This window comes from Phalacrocorax carbo, chromosome Z, assembly GCF_963921805.1.
Source record: "Phalacrocorax carbo chromosome Z, bPhaCar2.1, whole genome shotgun sequence".
NCBI lineage: Eukaryota > Metazoa > Chordata > Aves > Suliformes > Phalacrocoracidae > Phalacrocorax > Phalacrocorax carbo.
The window spans coordinates 61,929,088-61,948,470 of NC_087548.1; the positions used below are offsets into that span (position 1 = coordinate 61,929,088).

At 42.8% G+C, this 19,383-nt stretch overlaps 1 protein-coding gene across 3 annotated transcripts; it reads right to left on the reverse strand.

Moving 5' to 3' along the window:
- Positions 1-8,811: 8,811 nt before the first annotated feature.
- STARD4 (StAR related lipid transfer domain containing 4) lies at positions 8,812-18,927 on the reverse strand. Of its 3 annotated transcripts, XM_064439525.1 has the most exons (7): positions 18,720-18,852; positions 18,310-18,425; positions 16,763-16,836; positions 16,574-16,623; positions 14,887-15,013; positions 13,626-13,740; positions 8,812-13,083 (listed from the first exon to the last, which is right to left on the reverse strand). In XM_064439525.1, the coding sequence occupies exons 2-7, from the start codon at positions 18,329-18,331 to the stop codon at positions 12,857-12,859; spliced, it is 615 nt and encodes a 204-aa protein (XP_064295595.1). In that variant the 5' UTR covers positions 18,332-18,425; positions 18,720-18,852; the 3' UTR covers positions 8,812-12,856. The 3 variants fall into 3 exon arrangements, with proteins under 3 accessions (XP_064295595.1, XP_064295593.1, XP_064295594.1); XM_064439523.1 differs by lacking the exon at positions 16,763-16,836 and having other exon boundaries at positions 18,720-18,927; XM_064439524.1 differs by lacking the exon at positions 18,720-18,852 and having other exon boundaries at positions 18,310-18,708.
- Between the last annotated feature and the right edge of the window lie 456 nt (positions 18,928-19,383).

Here is a 19,383-nt window from a genome sequence, read left to right on the forward strand (position 1 = left end):
AGATTGATGGAGGGTCAGCGCAAATATGGAGAGTATCCCTTGGAGTATGTATACTCTACCCTATATAAGGATGGAGTGATGTACCTGCAACTAAAAATCCAGGAAAAGAAAAAAAAACAAAACCAAAAAACCTGCATTGCATGCTCTTCCACCCCTTCCAGAGTGGAACAGAGAACATGAACGCAGTCATTAACTTAGTCATTATTAGAAGGCATTCAGATATTGTGAGGATAGGCATAGCACGGAAGAGGAACAGAATGGAATAGTCAAAGTGGCCCTTTTCCAGCATTACCTAGCTGGAACTGAAACCACAGAGTTTCACATTCTCGTATACATGGATCACCGCTGGATGAAATTCAGTGTAATGGATATCAAGGTATGAAAGATTAATAAATACAGTGGTACAGCGTTTTCCCCAGCTCTGGCTCCTTCATACCAAGGCACAGCTGGGGAAAGAGTGCTTCAGTGCCCTCATCCTTTTGCATGCTCAGTGCATGGGCCAAAGTGGGGTGACAACACAAGCACAGCATTTTGTGAAGAGTTAGAGCTGCCGTAAACTGCACCAGAGGCCTGTGCCCAGTGATGCTCCATCCACAGTATGTACAACTGAGGACTGACAAATTAACCCTTAACTTGTATATCAGGAAGACGTTTACTTGCCAAGGTATATTAAACAGCATATGTTCACTCATACTAAGTAGCATAGAGCTCCTCCCATAGTATTGGCAACTTTTTTCTGTCCACCTAAGAAATTGCAGCACTCCAGATCATTATATGATGAAACGTAAAAGGGCAAAGCTTAAAAGAAAGGGATCTTTTCTGTTTTAACATTTGAAACCCTGGTTTCAATAACAAGTGGTAATATGCATTCATGGCCAACTGGCTTTTTGTTTTTCTTCCCCTTTGTGCTTCATATTTTTTCCTGGCCCTGGGCTCCATGGGGTACCCAGGAAGAGCTGCCAGCTGCCGGTCAGTGGGAGAAGAGCCATCTGACGCTTGGCAGGTTTCAGCTGCACTGCCCTGACAAATCTGTGGTTGCCCTTTGGTCTGTCAGATGGTTTCACTCCTGATCTTTGAGCTGCTCATGCTCCCAAAAGAGTCCGGGTCAAGTATAAATATATTCCTCTGTGAGCCATCCTCAGTGTGATTTGTCATTGCCAGTTAGTACCCAGGGAGAGGTCTTTCTCCTTTCCCTCCACATTTCCTAGGATCATGCTGTTTTCTGGCACTTTCTGTTTCCTCTCTCAAGAGCCTATACCTGGCTGACAGAAATAGCCCAATGCTGTGCAACAAATGCCAGACAGAACCAGAAAATAATTCAGCACCTTGAGTTAGTTTCCCAATAGAAAATGAAGGCACCTGGGCTGCTGTAGATGCTTTGGCTCTATGAGCTACTAACACTCGAGGTGATGGGTTCAGAGCAAAGTCACACAAGAACACCACCATACCAGGTTCTGCCCCTCAGCACCAGGAAGTTACTTCGTGAATGGTATCTTTTTCCTTCTGTGGAGAAGATGTGGTTTAGGCTGGTCCGAAGAAGCACATCAGGCCTAGGAACTGTGAAAAATATCATGTGTGCTATGACCAATGATCCTCATAATATCATTTACTTAATTGTGTTTGATATGCTTAGTACCGTGTTTTTTGCAGCATTGCCACTTACAGTGTTGGCAGAAGAAACAGCAAAGTCAGTTCATAACACTTGCTCCCATTTCTTGCCTGAAACTATAACTAATGATATGCTTTAAAATACAAAACTGTGGAGCTAATCATTGCATATGCGAATGTACACACAAGGAAAGTCTATCAAAGAGAAAAGATACTGTAATTCTTATCCCCATGTTGGGTGGAGCTGGGATAGCTCTCCTAATTGAAATTACTGTGTTATAGACTTCAGGCAGTTATTCTGGTAACTCAGTAGCTGAGGCAAGCCACTGGGTATGATTTACAGCTGCAAATAGCATGTGATCTATCCCAGAGACAATATGCTCCAGTAGCCACTGAGTCGTATTTATTCATCCACAGAACTGCTTAGGGGTCTGCTTTATCATATCAGACTTCAGTGTCAACTGCCATGTCCTTTTCAGCTACTCCTTCCAAAAGAAAGCTTTTTCATTAATCTAGGAAATTTAAATTAATGGTGCACAACGTCAACCGTTGTTCATCCATGTCTCCTTGACACTAGCCCCAAGAGAGGCTCTCTTCCAGCCCTTGTCAAAGCAATAGTGCTGGTTACCACATTAGTTGTGGTGAGGTAATGTTATTTTAATACTGCCCAAGAAATTCTCTCTCCCCCTGGACAAGCCAGAGTAGCTGTAGGTTTTGCAAATGTGCAGTGATCAAATTACCTGATCAAATTACCAAATTACCAGGATGTATGTAAAGTAAAATGCAAAGACCCATGGCTGATTAAGATTCATATATCTGAGATATTGCTGTTAAGCTCCATCTTACACTTCTTAAAGTTAATACAAATGACTAGGCCCATTTAAATCAATTGGCCTAGTCACAGCAATAAAGGCACCCATGTGAGAATATCTTTGCAGATTAAGGCACAGTTTTTACAGACATGAACCACAAAACCCTCCAAATGCTAGCTCCAAATACCTGCATTGCACTATGAGAAATTATAGCTGCATACCAGCAAGAACCAGGGTATCTAGAAGAAAGCAGATTCCAAGGTATGACAAGGTAATGTTACAAAAACTAACTGTATGTGAATGAGCAGAACCACCACCACAAATGCCTAAGTACCGCCAAACAGTAAATGCCCACAACAAAAACACCAGGGTATTTTGCTACAGAGCACACCAAAGAAAGCTCCTTCTTAGCTTTGTCTGGACAAGGAATAAGGTGAAAACTGTCTGGAATTATTTCCTCCAAGGTCTCAGGGTCCTTGATTTCTATTCTTTTCCAGACATCACCATCACCCATGTGTATGAAAGCAGCGCAAATTTATCCAGTGCTAGTCTCCTCTAGATGGAAAAACCTCACCACTGACCCCACTTTTAATCTGTAAGACATCAAAGCTGTTTTGTTTCTGCTATTAATATGGCTCCCAGTCTCTTCCTTAGGTTCTATGGGGCCTGGAGTAGTCTTTAATGGTGAACAGGAGTTTGTGAAGAAATATTTCATTAAACTAAGCAAATGGACTATATGAATATTTAGAAAAAAATATCTTCAAAGGATTTTCTAAATCCTACTGCAGCAGTGCCCTCCCTGAGAAGTATCTTCCTTGAGAATGACAGTGATCCATGGGACCCTCCAGAGGGTCCCAGGCTCATGCCACCACCAACCTACTGCCCTCAGTGTAGTGGTTGGTGCCTTGTTTGCTCTGCTCAAATCTTTACCATCTTGGCTGCAGGAAAACAGTAAGTACAAACTAAGAGGTTTTTTTACTGAAAGTGATTAGAAACAAGACTAGTTAAACTACTAGCTGCTGAGAGCTAATGCCAGCTGTGTCTTCGTGCTATTATGCACAACAGGAACTACTTCCTTTTTCACACCACGTACTCATGAGAAGTCATGCTAATGCTTCTGATTAAAAAGCAGAAATTTCATTTAATGCTCCATAAGGGACATTGTTTTGGGGTTTGGTTGTTTGGGTGTTTTCTTCAGAATACACAGTGTTGAGAGGCCTATGCTTGTAAGAAAATTAACTCAGAAGTGATTAGGTGCTCAGGGAGAAGGAAAGATGGAGAGGTGGAGGGTGAACCCTAGTCTCTAAAACTAAGATAAGTAGGGTGGTCTTTCCGAACAGCAAAGGTGGCTGATCCAGCTTGCAAGGGAGTGAGAGAAGAGGGGAAGAGTCACTGAGTCTGTCTCACCTAGGGGAAGCAGTTTGTTAGTCCCAAGGAGCTATACCTCCATGACCTTGCAAGCCTGGGACACACCAAGCAGACTCTGGCTTGCTGCTCTAGACCCACAGTAAGAAGCTCATCAGCTTAAGCTAGTTTTAATCTGAAGAAGTGTGGTACATTAAGGGCTTGTGTCTGGCTTGGCCTTGGTTTGGAGGCTCCTGGTGGCTCTTGGGTTTGAGGCTGGGTGAGGACCAGACCATAGTCAAGGAGTTTGTGCTTCTGTTAATTCAAGAGGAGCATATGCTGCATGGTGAGGCTATGTGCTTGTGTTTCCAAGACAGACAAATGGTGCTATTGACTTGTAACACAAAGTATTTTATAAGCCTGTTACAGAAGTTCATTGATCTCAGAGCAATGACGGCTGGAGTCATAACAATAACAATGAAAAAATGTCATATATCTATTCGACTTTCTCAAATTAGCCCCGTGTCATGTGTACCTGACTCCTTCATGCATAACAAATCCTGTACTGTCAACACTGTTCACTTGTACTAGCAAAGATGTTAGCAACTAAATAGAAGTTTATGGACTGCTTGTTTAACTGTACACTTTTACTTTAGACTAAGCCTGTTTGTGTAGTAACTTTTCTGATACAGTGCAGCTGAACCAGAGAGAAATTGGAAACAGAAAGAAATGACAGTTTCTTTGTTTCAGTGTACTGTATTTGGGACCAATGTACCTGCTTGTGCGCTTGCATGGAAATGCTGATAAGCCATGAGAATATGCTTTGATGGTGGGAAGTCTATTTTTAACAAGTGGCTTGCATGACTGATCTGATGCTAAATAAACCAGTAAATAAACTAGTAAATCTAGAAATGCTTACATCTATTATTTGCTGACAGCTAATGCTCAGCATAGGATAAGGAACAATAGTCATCATTATAGGGAGAGGTAATGATGGGTGTTATCTATTTATGTAGCACAGTCTTGAATGAATTCCAGCTTGCCATAGCATTTCCCCTTCTCCTCTTCCCTCAAAACCTTAGCAGCTGGATAAAGAACTAAATCTGTTATTAGTGGTGGAGTACAGGGGCTGGAAAGACCTTTGTAAGGCTCTCCAGGCTATCTCTGTGCCCTGGGGTGGCTTATGCAAGATAGATGCTTGTCTCACTTGTTTTTAAGGACCTACAGCAATGAAGATACTGCCACTTCCTTGTTCAACCTACCAAATCGTTTTGCTACTCTTATGACTGGAAAGTATTCTATAAAGTACCGACTCTTTTTGTTGCAGTTAACAGTTTATCTAACATGGTGATCTGTTTTCTGCAACCATTTCTTATTAATCCAACCGTTATTAAAATGCTCCTTTGTACAGCACCCTCCTCTCTTAGCAGCACAAACCAAGTCCTTCCCCTCAGGTCATGTGCCCTAGACCTATCACTGCTCTTCTTCCTTTCATATGGATTTTCTGCTTGTAATTGACTACTCTCTGTCTTGAACTATGTAGCCCAAAGCTGCATGTGGTGTCTGAGTGGAGGCCTTGGCAAGACTGAGGTGTTGGAAGGATTATTTTTTGTTTCTCTGCTCTGTTTCCATATCTGTCATTTAGCACCCTCAGTGGTGTTCCCTCCTGCTCAGTTTGCCATGGGTGGCAACTGGCATGGGTCTGCAGAATGGCTGTTTGGCCAGTTGGCCACTGTCTTGTACTGGTGCAGCTTGTTATTCCTGCCGCCTACAACTCCTTAGGCTTGCAAACTGCTTGAATGCAAAGTCTTTTCACACCCCTTTGTGGGAGATGATTTTTCAAAAATCCTGAGATGTTTAAGAAATACATGATGATGAGCTCTGGAAGACATTCTGTATGGTAACAGTGCTCCAGAAAAACTGTCTAATCTGGTGCTTCCATGGATGCTGCTGAATCTTTTCCCAAGGCAAGGCATAGGTTCTTACTACGGTTTCATGAAAACATCTTCTTCCCATCCCCATAACATAGTGGAATAGAACAGTTTTCAGTCAAAAGGAGGGAAGAGGGCATGCACAGGAGCTGGGCCTTACAGATTTTGACCTCCCCCCGGAGCTCAAGATTTTTGTGCTTTGGACTGACCTCTTAAAAATAGTACATCAAACAGTGGTTTGGAAGCTCATGGTACAGCATGTTACACTGGTTTTATAGTGAGCTTGAGACAAACAAGAAAATGGGACATAAGAAAGAACTGAAAAATCTATAACCTGACAGAACTACTCAGAGGGACTGTCCATAAGTTAGGATAGTGGAGGAGTTAAACAAAACCATCCTGCCTCATAACTAACAAAAATCTGCATTTCAGATGATGCCTGGTACAGTCTGCTTCTTTATAAAGCCCAGGGGTTTTGTAGCTCTGATGTTCTTCTGAGCAGTTAAAACACCTTTTTCCTTCAATATATTGTACATGTGCAAGTAACTTTTTTGTCTAAAATACTAATACCAGATGCTGATTTTGTCTAAAATGCAGATGGTTTGGCAAATGATTCAATACTTTTACATGCATTGTGAATTCTCTAGACTTTTATCTGACATTTTAAAAAAAAACAAAAAAGCCTGAAAGGCCTTGTCCTTCTTTGTCACTTACTTTTTCCATTATCATACGCCCATTTCTTCAGGCAAGAGGTGTATAGCAGGTAGAGCATGTGGTGTCCATCAGGTTTCCTCAGTTTCTCTTCCACAAATGCTCAGTTTCCATGGTATGGGCTGGATGGCACACAGGCAGAACAGAAAGATGTTTTGCCCATGCAGAGCATATACAAAACTTGATTCTTCGTCTTGCCTGCTGTTTTGCACCAGGAAGTCTTTGTTCCTTAAGATCCCAGTAAAAAGGCAATCAACCTCTGTAAAGTATAATTTTAAGTGCTACTTATTAGAGCTAACACCATAAAGAGAGGGTAGTATATATAATTTTACATCCCTTCAAAGGCTGGGAACCCTGAGCTGTGAGGCATTGAACAGGCCTCTGGCACGGCATGCTGTGCAGATCCTGCCCATGGAACGGTTACCCCAACAACAATGGTTATTCGAGCTGTTACAGGATTTTCTTAAAACAATTCATCATTTCATTCATCAAACTACTTTTCATTTCTACTATCAGGCAGGAAGGATGTCCATATGAGAACTTCTTGCTGCACTGTCAGATAGAGGGAAGGCCACACCGGTAGTGTAATCGCTTGTACTGCGTGGCAGCTGCCTGCAGGCTCCCGTTATCATTAGCTGGGTAAATTTCTCCTGCAGCCAGGGAACACACGCAGCACAGCATGGGACTGGCCCAGCTCAGGTTAACTGCTGTGTGGGTCACTAACTCCTCAATGTATGATGGTCTTCTGGTGAGGGTTACTATACCGGCTGGTCTTGGGAAACTTTAAGTGTCTCAACTCTAATGGGCTTTATTTCTGTACCGATGGTCATGTCTTAATTGTATCTTTTAAATTAGCCTGATTGGTTGAGACAGGGAGACCACAAAATTCAGCAGAGATGGCTGTGCACATAGGGGCTCCATGCTTAATCCTGTATGCATACGAGATGCTGCTTTGTAGGGGCACTCCTCATGCTCCAGTGAACAGGCGTGTTGCAATTTCTTTCCTTCTTCCTCCAAATTGTGGAGCTCAAAATCCTGTTAGACATGCAGATGAGGAGGGGTCGTATGGTACCCAAATAACAAGTACTCTCATTTGCAACTGCTAAGAGCATTGCCTTGCATCCCCAGTGAGTGCTGGAGCTTGAATTAGTAACACCAATACGCTGGCCACAATGCTGTGTGATAGGAACCCAAATTAAAGGCAGCACTCAGACTGCCACCCTGAGAATAGTACTCAGAATAGTAATTTGCTCCCTAGGGTCATAACCTGCCTCAGAGCTGGGTCTGTGCTGGCAGACAGGTCAGGAGTCTCAGGTACAGAGCTCAGGAAATACTTTCTATCAGGCATCCCAGGGCACAGCCAAACTGCTCCACAGAAGGCCTGAGCAAGGTCAGTTTCTGATTACACTTTGGGCAGTAACTGATCTTCTCATAGCTTCACCTATGTTGCCTGTATCAAAGAGGTATTTTCAAGGATGACTAGGCAGTCATACTGGCTTGACTCACTGAATGAGAAATTTTAAAGAAAATCACTTTGGAAGAGACAGTTCTGAATAATGTGTTGGGATTTGAGACACCTTAACCCAGATGTGACATCTCTTGTTGTGTGGGTCAGTTGTGAAACATGCACAGACGTCTCCTGTCATGGATGTACGTATGTGCCTGTACCTATTTCTACCCCACTTTACAGAGGGTGACATGATACATGCCCTACAAGAGCGTGCTATACCTCAGAGTTCCTTACAAAAGCAATGGGAAGAGGGCTGCAGCTCCTTGCTCTAAAGCCAAATGCCACAGAACTCTCCTGCCTTTATGCAGGTTTAGTAAGAGAAACAAGGAAAGGCTCTGCATAACATACAAGCATTTTCTTCCTTGGTTTCTGTAGGTACTAATTAACCACACACCAAAATACATGCTGCAGAATGCTTTATAAACCTAATGTATGTATATATGCCTTCTGCAAGGCGATACACACTCATGTGTTTTGGATTAACTTAATTCTGATGGTTAATAAACCATTGCCTAAACATGCTGGAAGGTAAGTAATACTAAGATAAAACCTAGATAAAGTTCATCCACAGCAACTGTGGGTTAATTACAAAATATATATATGTGTTTTGTATTTAAGTTTTGAGAAAATCCTATTTGTACTGTTCTCAAGAGATTTCAATTTAGCAATTCAATCCAGTTTAGCTGAGTTGTGCATATTCCTAGGCGTAAATCAATGTTCTAAGTAAAGACAGGCTTTTTGGCTTTTAAATTTAAAGGGACAAATCGCTAGCATTAGAGATCACCATGGAGCTGAAGATTAATGACAACATCAGACATAACTCCCCAAAAAAATAACTGACCGTTACATCTGCTTGCACAAGTATTGAAAAAGCTACATCATGAGTCTGTTGGAATCCACATTTTAATTTATTCCATAATTGCATAAATATAAATACAATTCTCTTAAGTGCTGAACACAGTCAGTTAAAACCACTGTTAAAATAGACTGGCTTTGACCTTCTGAACATAGGCACCACTTGACTGGTTTCAGTAGAACTCTGGCTACTTTTACAGCAATGAACCTCCTAGGTTGAATCACCAGCTCATACCATCAAAATAGTTCTGGTTATTTATAATTACTGGAGGAATTATACACTCTTTTCATGTCTTACAAATTTACCACATTTCACATTTACAAATTCATCAAATTTGAGATCAGGGCTTGTGCTGTTCCCACAGTATCTGTCTGAAGCACTGGTCCACCTCCCAGCAGGCTGTGCTAGATAGAGCACCTTGGACTGCTCCCAAATTGAACTTAGCCCAACCTCTATCTTCTGCCTATGTAAAATAAGGAGCACAACTACAGGCAAGGTCAAAGCTGGAGGTTTTAGATGAAGAATAGAAGCCAAACATTAAAATTTTCTTATCTTTAGCCACCTTTTGCATTCACACACAGAGCACAGAGTTAAAGTGCCAAAGATTAGACTGTCATATTGCCTAAACACATGAAAAAGTTTTTTAGAAAAATACTAGTCATATAAAAATAATTTTGACGTGTCTATTTATATGCCATTTTGCTAGCAAAAACTGGTCTCTGCTATTCTTGGGCACTTCATTCAGAAGTCATTTTCAGGTAACTATATTCTAGCTCAGCTGAAACACTCTCAAACTCAAGTACTGGCAAACCTCACAGACTTGCAGAAATTCTGGTGCTGTGAGGATGACCAAAATCTACACTAGGTAATTTACTTTGTCTCCTACTACCTTCTAACAACCAAAACATGGGCTCCTGCACTTTGTTCTTTCAACTCCTTTCCTGTTAGTACTGCCTTGGCTTCATCTAGATTGTCTACTAACTTAGGAGGAAAACAATGTAGGAAAAGAGGTTCTGATTGGATGAGCACCTGATTTTGTGGCTTTCTTGGTTCTGAATGTAGTCTGGTTAAAGAACAGTTCTGCTTCAAGATCTAACACTCCTCTCAATCCTTAGCTGTATAAAAAGAGAATAAGTTTTGGCTTCAAATAAAAACAACACACTAGGAAACTGGACATCTTCCTTCTAGTCCTGTATTACTCCATAGCTGAACTGCTTGCAGTAATGACTGTAGGGGTATCAGCTATGCATTGCTTCAGCAGCATAATCAGCATACATTGTCAATCATTGCACTCCTAAATCAGAAACATTTTTAGAAGTGTGAGATTCCCCAAAATAAATCCTTAAAATTTCTTAGCACCTTCTGTGATTTCTCCTCATCTGAAAACCATGCTTTTTTATTGATTAAAAAAAAAAACCTGCCTCCATTCTCTGTCTCCAGTAGTCTCTACTCTGTTATTCACTTGAACATTCAGACTCATTGGCAGAAGCAATAGACTACGTCTGTTAAAACACAGAAAGACAGTTCAAACAGTGTTTAAGGAATCAATTACTATAATGCAAAACAGAAGACCTACTTTGCTTTCAGAAACTTTACTCTCATTCACAAAATCTTCCCATCTCTAGGCCTGCTACTGAAAACAACTCTGTTGATAAAAAGCAAACCTGCATGGATAAATTTTTATAAAAAACATCACCATACTTAAAATACATTAGAAATCTTCTTCCATTTGAACCCAAACCTTCTTTCTTCAACTGCTCTATGCTTCATCAGCCTATATTCACTGGAAACATAAAAAGCCAATAAGGATAGATACTCTAGGGGCGTAGAGCCCTTATAGTGGGTGTTTGGAACAGGGACCTCTTAACCTTATCAGCAGTGCCTAGTGTTGTACAAACATCATCCTGTGTCTTGTGCTCCTTTTGACTTGTTTCTCCAGCACTGAAGTGCCTCTGTGTAAATTTAAACTGGGCTTTTTACAGAGAAATGGAATATTTTTCTCTGTATACACCTGTATCCCAATCCTTAAATTAGTCAGCCCCAGGAGTTTTAAAAAAAGAAGACATGAATATGCATATTCACTATACAGGTAGTCTTTATGACTGGGAAGAATAAAGAGGGTACACTTCAGACAGCTTCCTCTGTAATCATGTCAGCATTCATCCCAAAGAGCAGTATCTCTAGGGCTTTCAGACTTGCCTCTGTACCAGTATGAGAAAGGAGTGGACCCCAGCATTTAGGGAAAAGTGTGTCTGCTGACACTAATTCCTTAGTGTCCTTGGTGGTGCAAGACCACCCTGTGAACTCCCAGCACTGCAGGGGACACAGGGAAGATAGGAAAGATGGGAATAGTAACTAAGGAGTTTAAAAGGAACTGCAGAATACACAACCAAACAGGGAGTTGACATTTTCTGCCTATGAAGACACAAAAGGCTGTTTGATGCCACTGTTTTTAAGTCTCTTAAACAGTACTAAATGCCTTAATACATGAAGCACATTGGGAGAGCCCTCACTGTATTTGTTGTCATGTTTTTTCTACCTCTCCACTTGAGCAATAAGAAAGAAACATTCTCACTGTTCGGAGCTCAGCCACAATGACCAGTGTCCAAAGAGCCAATATTGCAGGGGAACAATTTTCATCTGAATTTTCTTTTCCTAAGAGTCCAATATCAGTTCTTGGGTTGTATGCATAGAACTCACCCCAAAATACTTTCTCTAATTACTATGCAGCTCAACTTGCCTCTGCTAGCACTGGTAAAGCATAGGGATAATTGCAGTCTCACCTGAGCAAATGACGCATGCCAACAGTACGAACTCAATGTCAGGTTTTAAACAGAATTCAGGTTCCTAACAGCACAGAGAGTAATCTTTTGAAAGCTCCAGCTATGTACCTGTCAGCACCACTGCATGGCTAAATGTCCTTAAAAGTCTGATCCTCCAGCAGATCTGAGCAACTCTGCAGCTTGAGCTTTGGCCTTCACGATCTTGCTGACTATGAGTTATATGTTGACTATATATGGTATATGTGACATGAGCTGCTCATGTTTTTAAGGTGCTCATTTCATTTATTGCAAAGATCAACCTAGAGGTATTACCACAGAACACTCCAGTGCACTGTACCAGCACGCTGGCAGTCTGTGCTGTTGTGGATACACCAATGCCTATACCTGAAGGAAGTTAATGGTCCTTTCTGCTGCTTTAGCAATGCCAGGTTTTTCAGTTAAGCAAGACACAAAAAAACAACACACACAATTACATGCAAATTTAAGTAAAATATTTTTTGGAAGTGCAGAGTAACACAGAAGATCCATTGGAAGTTTGCTATTTTGACATCTGTGTGGTTAAAAGCCCACTAAAAACTATGGAAAGACACCTGATGACTTAAATGAGCTTTGGATCAGCTGTAAGGGCATTTCTTTATCTATGCACTGAGACTGCTATATATAATAGTTATTTAAGTGACAGTTACAACATCAAAGAAATGCCAATAATGAATACTTATTTTTGCTAACAAGAGCAACTAGCTTTCTTACGAATAGTATCATTTAACAACTTAGCTGCATAATATCCCTATGAGAAACCAAAGCAATTTTAAAAAACAAATTACAGATGCACCTGTACAACCTACATAAATTAAAAAATATAAGTAAATATAAAAATATATATATATCAAAATTACATCTTCAATGAGATCCTGTCTTTACAGCGGCCTGCACCTGCAATATCCTGAGCACTCCACTCTCAATACTATTGATGAGAGCTGAGTTCACACTGCATTTTTCAAGCCCACACACTTCCCTTGTGTTTTCTACCTAGGAAGCCAGAGGTTTATAGATTCAGACAACTCCTCACACAGCTGCAGAGTGCTGAGCAGGAGACAGAATCTCGCACCGTGAATTAGGAACGTATGCTATGTATCACACCAAAACGTAGTTGGTAAAGTTGTTTGGATCCCTCTACCTAAAGGTTCAGGTATCATTCAGGAACAATGTTACTCACCTCTTAACTCGGTAGCTAACCTACGCTAAGCTAGACAATATAATTTGATTGCAAGAAACGCATGGGCTTTTAAGTCACTGTTTGTCTATGTTTTCAGTGCCTTTTTGAGGTCAAAGTAGAAATTGGCCAGGGTACTAGACATGGCAGTGTCTACTGCAGATTGTGGTAGCATCCCTCGCAGTTCAGTCTGAATATAGCCTGTCAAAAGGCTGTGGCTAGGATAGTCCTTGAGGGGGACACAGAACCAACCACAAGGGTGATTGAATCCACGGACAAAGTTAGGTCTCACTTCTCCATAGTCTAGGCTTATACCTGTAAAGGAAAACAAATGAAAAAAGGGAAATTAATTTGAGACAGATATAAAATAAAGGCACAGTAAATTTAAAATGTGACTATTTCTGCTTGGGGAATTCAGTAGAAGTGACAGACACACTTCAAGATTCTGGGTACTTTCATGCATGAAAGTTGTCTGCTCATCATCCAAACTTCACAACAGACAAGCAGAACTTTATAAGCAGAAATTCTGCCATTAAAAAGACATTCCCCCTATTTACTACCAAGTTGTTACTCCACCCAGTTTGCTGTAGGAGCTGAGTCACAGCACTCAACTTGTCTTTATCACTCCTGTCCCACTGGTGGCATAAATGAAACTTGGCACACAGGTATGGCTCAGGGGTAAGCCAGCAACTCGTATACTACTTTAAATCTGTTAAAATATATTTGAAATGCTTGTTGGAGACCATCTTACACCATTTTTGAATGCTTACTGCAGAACTAAACTTAATTTGAATTAAATCTTAAACCAAGCAGCTGTTGCAAAATAAGAATTAAGCAGAGGTTAAGTGGTGCCTTACCACATGTTAGAAGCCCATCTTCATAGTTTGTAGTGTAAGAGAAATCAACAAACTCCCTTGGTGCTATGATGTTCCAGAGCTGGCCAGCAGTGGTGTAGCGCATCACACAGCAGTTCTTGTTGAGTGACAGAATGAGGAGGGTAAAAACCAAAAATTATTTAGTATAATGAATACAGGGAAATTTATGCTTGTAGGCAGCTAGCCCATTCCACAAAGGTTGCAGCCTCTGTCAATTATGCTGTGCAACTTCAGTGAGGTCTGAATGGCTGTATCGTTTTCAGTCTAAATGCCTGAAGTTTGTAAGGACTTGCCGTCTGCAACTGAGAGCTGCAGCAGCTGAGAATATCTGGCACCATACTGGCTAAATCTACAGAACTCTGTCATGCTTGGGAACTGAAAGCCATGGGGCTTTTGTATGGCTTAACCACTACTACGTAAGTCTGAAAGGACCACAAATAAACTGCAAGAGGCCTCTCTCAGGACTAAGATGCTCTCTCAAGTACTTTTAATCCACTAAGTGAATAATAAAATAGAATGCAAACAAGTCTTCAAAAAAAAACTTTCTTATAAGACAATAGTTTGTATAAATTTTAGGGAATAATTAGCAAAAATACCTCCTTAACAGCCAGAGCAAAAACCCAATCCATTCTTAAGTTAGATGCCTACAGGGTTTTGAAGTCATACTCAATGTCCCCAGTAACCAAAGAAAGGCTACCAGCTTGTCTGTAATCAACCTCAAACCCACCTTTCTTAAGCAAGTCTTGCCCCTCAGTATGAACTATTTTGGCTCCCAGCGCAAAGCCCTACGTAGCATCCAGTGAATTCAGTCTTTTAGGAGGAGGGAGAGGTTGCAGCTCCTGTATGTGTGGATTATTAATGCCCCCAATTTTGTTTGTGGAACAGAACAAAAGAATCTGTACAAAAGGGTTTTGGCATATAAAATTATATACTGTAACAACCTATATTGGAATTTTATCAGAGGCTACCAGAGCTCCCAGGTCCGAGAGAATCATGACCAACCAAGTTTTACTCCTTTACTTCCAGCACTGATGGGAAGTTGGACTTCAAGTGTCAGAATAGGACTGTGCTGCCAGAAAGTCTCATCTGAGGCCACCCACAGCATGTATGCAAAATATCCCATGTGCATGCAGAAAACAGGCAAAAACATGGCAGTATTTGTTGGAACAACTGCTCTGCTGTACTGTTAAGTTCATGTATGCATCTATACACATTTCCCTTAAGAATCTGAACGAGTCTTCACCTCTTCAAATGTTTCCATGATGTCCATCGTAGTCATTAAGCTGTCCCAGTCTAGCCTGTAAGGTCCGGGGCGAATATGATCCACTATTCTGTTAGTAACATCTTCCACCACTCCTTGAGCTTTGTAGCTAGAGAAACATATGTTTACATTTAAAAGTGAGAAATTCTTTATAAATTTTCCTTTATTTGCAAGAGCACACTTACTGTAATACCTTGGTACCTGGAGTTATGGCCAGTGGACAATTCTATCAGGAAAACAATAAAGAAAAGGACCTATGGGTGCATTTATTCTCCTCTGCAATAAATGTTATTCTGAGAAGCTTTGTCGTGATGCTGCAATCAGTATTTTGTAAAGGGCAAACTCTTCCCTCAGATAAAAATAATGTTTACTTCTCTAACAGCTTGGTATTTTTCTGCTCTTGCTGGGGAAGGAAGGGAGTCCGCCAGGGGCAAGTAAAGCTAACAGCAAAAAGAAAGAAAAGTAGTGGTACAGTGAGAAAAACATTTTTCATAAAGTAGATGTAACAGTAGTAGGACCAAGCTCCTGAGAAACTGCTATGCTTTGGTGGCATATTAGAGTACCAAATAAAATAATTTGGTATAAGCCATTACAGAACATTCATTTGTTATCAGGTATTTTTAGTAGACACCAGAGATTTTGTTTACTTGAGTTTCTGGGCCTCTGGATCCTGAGGGGGAAGAATCCATCACAACCATTATTTTCAAAATACTTCCTATTCATTAAGCTGTTCTCATTAATAGTAAGTAACTAATCAAGCAGCATGTTCATCTACCTTCTTGTGCAGTTCACCCATGTTCACTCACAGGTATGTTTCTGGAGCCCATCTCAGCTGCATACTCAGAACTGGAGGACGACATGAACATGTGAGTGGCTTCTAAGTAGGTTTTGGAAAGTTCTTCCAAGTGTCCTCTATTAAACCAGGTGTATACACAACCCTGCACTCTTCATCTGCACATAGCAGCCATCGCTCTCTTGGCAGAGGTTCAAGTTATACCTATTGATGCCAGTGTGCCTCTGGCCCTGTTCAGAGTCAGCAGACTCTTGGTGTCTGGGGTCATCAGCTCGGCCAGATTTAACAGGATTTAAATTCCAGAAAGCGCATCAGTCTTTGAGACTACTTTCAAACACTACCTTTTCACAAGACTTTTCCTTTCTTTAGAGTGCCCTGTTTTAGTAACTATTACTCTGCTTAGACCTACAGATATGGACAGAACCCAGTGACAGAAACTCGCATAGGAAGGGCCTTTATGTCACACATCTTTCCCATAACTACATGCTTGGTATTTTACGCTACTGTAGTTGCATAGTCACTGTGGTAGTCTGAGCACTGATGCTTTAGACCTTCTGAACCTGGGCTTCATTCTGTGGTTTGCAGACCACCTTTCTAAAAGGTCTGGGCACATGTTGTTGCCCATTTCAGCCAATGGGAGTTTTGTGGTATGTTCCACAGTTTCCATTGATCATTGTTCTAGACACCATGCAACACTAAAGCATCAAAGTATAACACTAAAAAGAAACAGTACAGGCACCCTAGATGATGCACTTAGCTTCTCCTGTGGAGAATCTGTGTAGTTGAAGGCTGTAGAATCCACAGCCTTCATTTCTAAATTCTACAAAACACATTTGTGGGACCTTAAAAATGTACCTACTCTGCAGGCAAACTTACAGGTATCCACTGAATTCCTCTGATGGTTTACGCCACACAGTTGCATCTTTCTGAAAGAAAACAGTAGATACGATGTTAATTGTCACTTAAATTCTAAGTTCTAAGATGTCCTGGCAATGCCCCGATTTTTCTGAAGGAAAGTAAAAGACTTTACAATTAACTATGGTTCACCTCCAAGTGCTCACTGACCTGGGCACGTTTGTACACTTTTCTTAAGAAGATAAGCAGATGTTTCAGATATCTTTCGCTCAAAATCTTCCATTCTTTAAAAAAAAAAAATCAGTCAATTGTCTTTCTCAGTGTCAAATGCTAGAAGTCTGTGCAGAAACAGGGCTTGGATGGCCAAGCCAGTCCTCTAGGAGAACACATAGAATAATGGAACCACATTACTAAGCAAAGCCGTTTAATTAAAAGGCAACTGGAAAACCATTATCTGGACACTATTAAGACAGGAAGACCACATGGCTTCTGCTTGCACTCCTGTAACACATGACCAAGCAGATGTGTGCAGGAGGTGCTGGCATTTGCAGACAAGAAAGAGTAAGTTATTCTTGTCTCCTAGATGCCTAACTAGAAGTGTCTTGCAAGCAGTATCTATTTTGAAGTTAGCTAGAGAAAATAAAGAAAACAGTATCTTCTGATTTTTATCTAACTATAAAATGGAACTTCTGTAAATAATCTCTAAATTTCAGTGTTAAAGAAACTACCATATGGCATCTTTTTATTTGGAATAATGATTATGTAAGCACAAAGGACGAAATGTCCTAAAGAACAGTAGCCTAAGCACTGTATCCAGAACTGCCGAGGATATTTAGGGGCAAAATGCATCTCCCTGACAGGTAGCTAAAGCTCTGCATTTCTTTATCAAGGCACAGTACCAAAACACAAAAAAGCAAGGAAGGAAGTCCAACTGGAAATTTTACAGGGGTAAAATGGGGAGTAATGTGATCCGAAACAGTGAGATTGATGTAACTTCCTACAGGAAAATAATGGTGTAGGTTTAAGACATAGCATTTAGCACAGCTGAGGTGCTGTAGGTGTTTTGCAAGAGAGGCTTGGATGCTCTGTTCCTCCCTTTCGAGGCAGTGAATTTGTTAATTCTGGAAATAAGTTCCGTTTCGAACACTTCACCTTCTCTTATCAACGTTTGGTCACACATTAGAGAACGGCATCCTCTGACATGGAAGGAAACTTCTGATCATGTGGGGGCTCTTAAGCCAATGGAAACATGAAGCGACATGCAAGAAAGAATTGCGAATGACCTCATTTTTTAAGGGTAAGACGTTTGGAAGGTGAAGCATGATGGGTTCAAGCATTATAGACAAAAGAGCTTCCGAAGGCTGGCAGATGCAGGCTATGGTTGGTTTGTTAGAAAGCGTATGTGAGCATCTTGCAACACAGCTAGTTCTAACAGCACTTCAGCTTTTGCTTTAAGAGAAGCCCATAGTCCTACAGAGGTAGGATTCTTCAGTGAGATACTTCCCTGGAAATGGGTATAAGGAATCACAGAGTACGTCTGTAGGCAGGAAAAACATCCTGTCACCTAAAGCTGTGCTATCCTAGAAGGGTGGTTTTGCACGGCCGCTCACCTGAAAGTCCTGCAAGAATCTGCCACAGGTTCCACCCTCGTTGTGGAAGGCATGATGAGCGCTCCCCCCCAGCTCCTCCCCCCCGCCCGGTGACCTACAGCTTCCTCGGGGGAACAAACCGGGCGCGAAGCCGCCAAGACCACTCACGGTTTTCTTCGCAACCCGCCATTCGCCGTCTCCGATGCGGTGGTACTGAATGAGCGTGTTGCGCAGCTTCGTGGCCAGGGGTGCCGAGGCTGGCAGCAGATCCATTTGCTCTCCTCCTGCGTAGGGACACCCGTCGCACCGGCACGCAGAACGGAGCAAGACGCCACATTAGGCACGTCGGCAGCAGCACGGTTCATGCAGATCCACGCTTTCTGAGCACACAGAGCAGGACCCACTACACACCCCCAACACACACACACACACACACGCGTACGTACATTCCCCCCCCAGCACGCAACGGCCGTACCACGGCGACAGCCCGCGCCCGCAGCTCCCCGCCGGGAGGAGGGCGTCATGGGCGGGAGCCCCGCGCTCCCGGCCCCGCTCCGGCCCCAGCGCCCCGCGCTCACCTGCTGCCGCGGCCCGCCGCCCCCTCCGCGTCCCCCGCTGGCGGCACCGCCGGCCGGCCCGGCAGCACAACGGACGACGCCGGCAGCCAATGAGAGCGCAGCCGGCGCTCCGGCTCAGCCAGTGGCGGCGCGATCCGCCGAGGGCGGGGAGGGGGTGCTCACCGCCTTCTCGTATCACGCGAACTGTCGACATGTTGCCGGCGTGTCGTCACGCAGCCGGAGGAAAGAGGGCGCCGTCCCGTTGGCTGCTGCGGGGAAGCAGGTCGCTCTGATTGGGTGGCGGGAGTGGAGTGATGGGAAGGGGCGGGGCGGGGCGGGGCAGCTGCTCTCCCGGAGTCGCTGGGCGGGCCGCGACCGGCTGCGGTGGCAGCGCCTCACGACAGCGTCGGTGCGCCTGCTCAGGAGCAGGCCGAGCCGCAGCCACCGAGCAGGTTCCGCGCCGCGGCTCCTCTTCGCACGCGGGGCCTGTCGCTGTCGCTCCGGACAGGCCTTTTCGCTGTACCTCTGTAAAGGTTTGCACAGGGTTGCAGCTTTCCGGCCGGCGCGTCCTGCGGGTGCGCGGTTCAGCTGAGGCCGGCCCTGCGAGTGCAGGTGCAGCGCGCGGTGGAGGGCGTCTTCCCTGGGTCAGCGCCCCCCGGTTGCTCTTAGCTATGATGACTTTCAT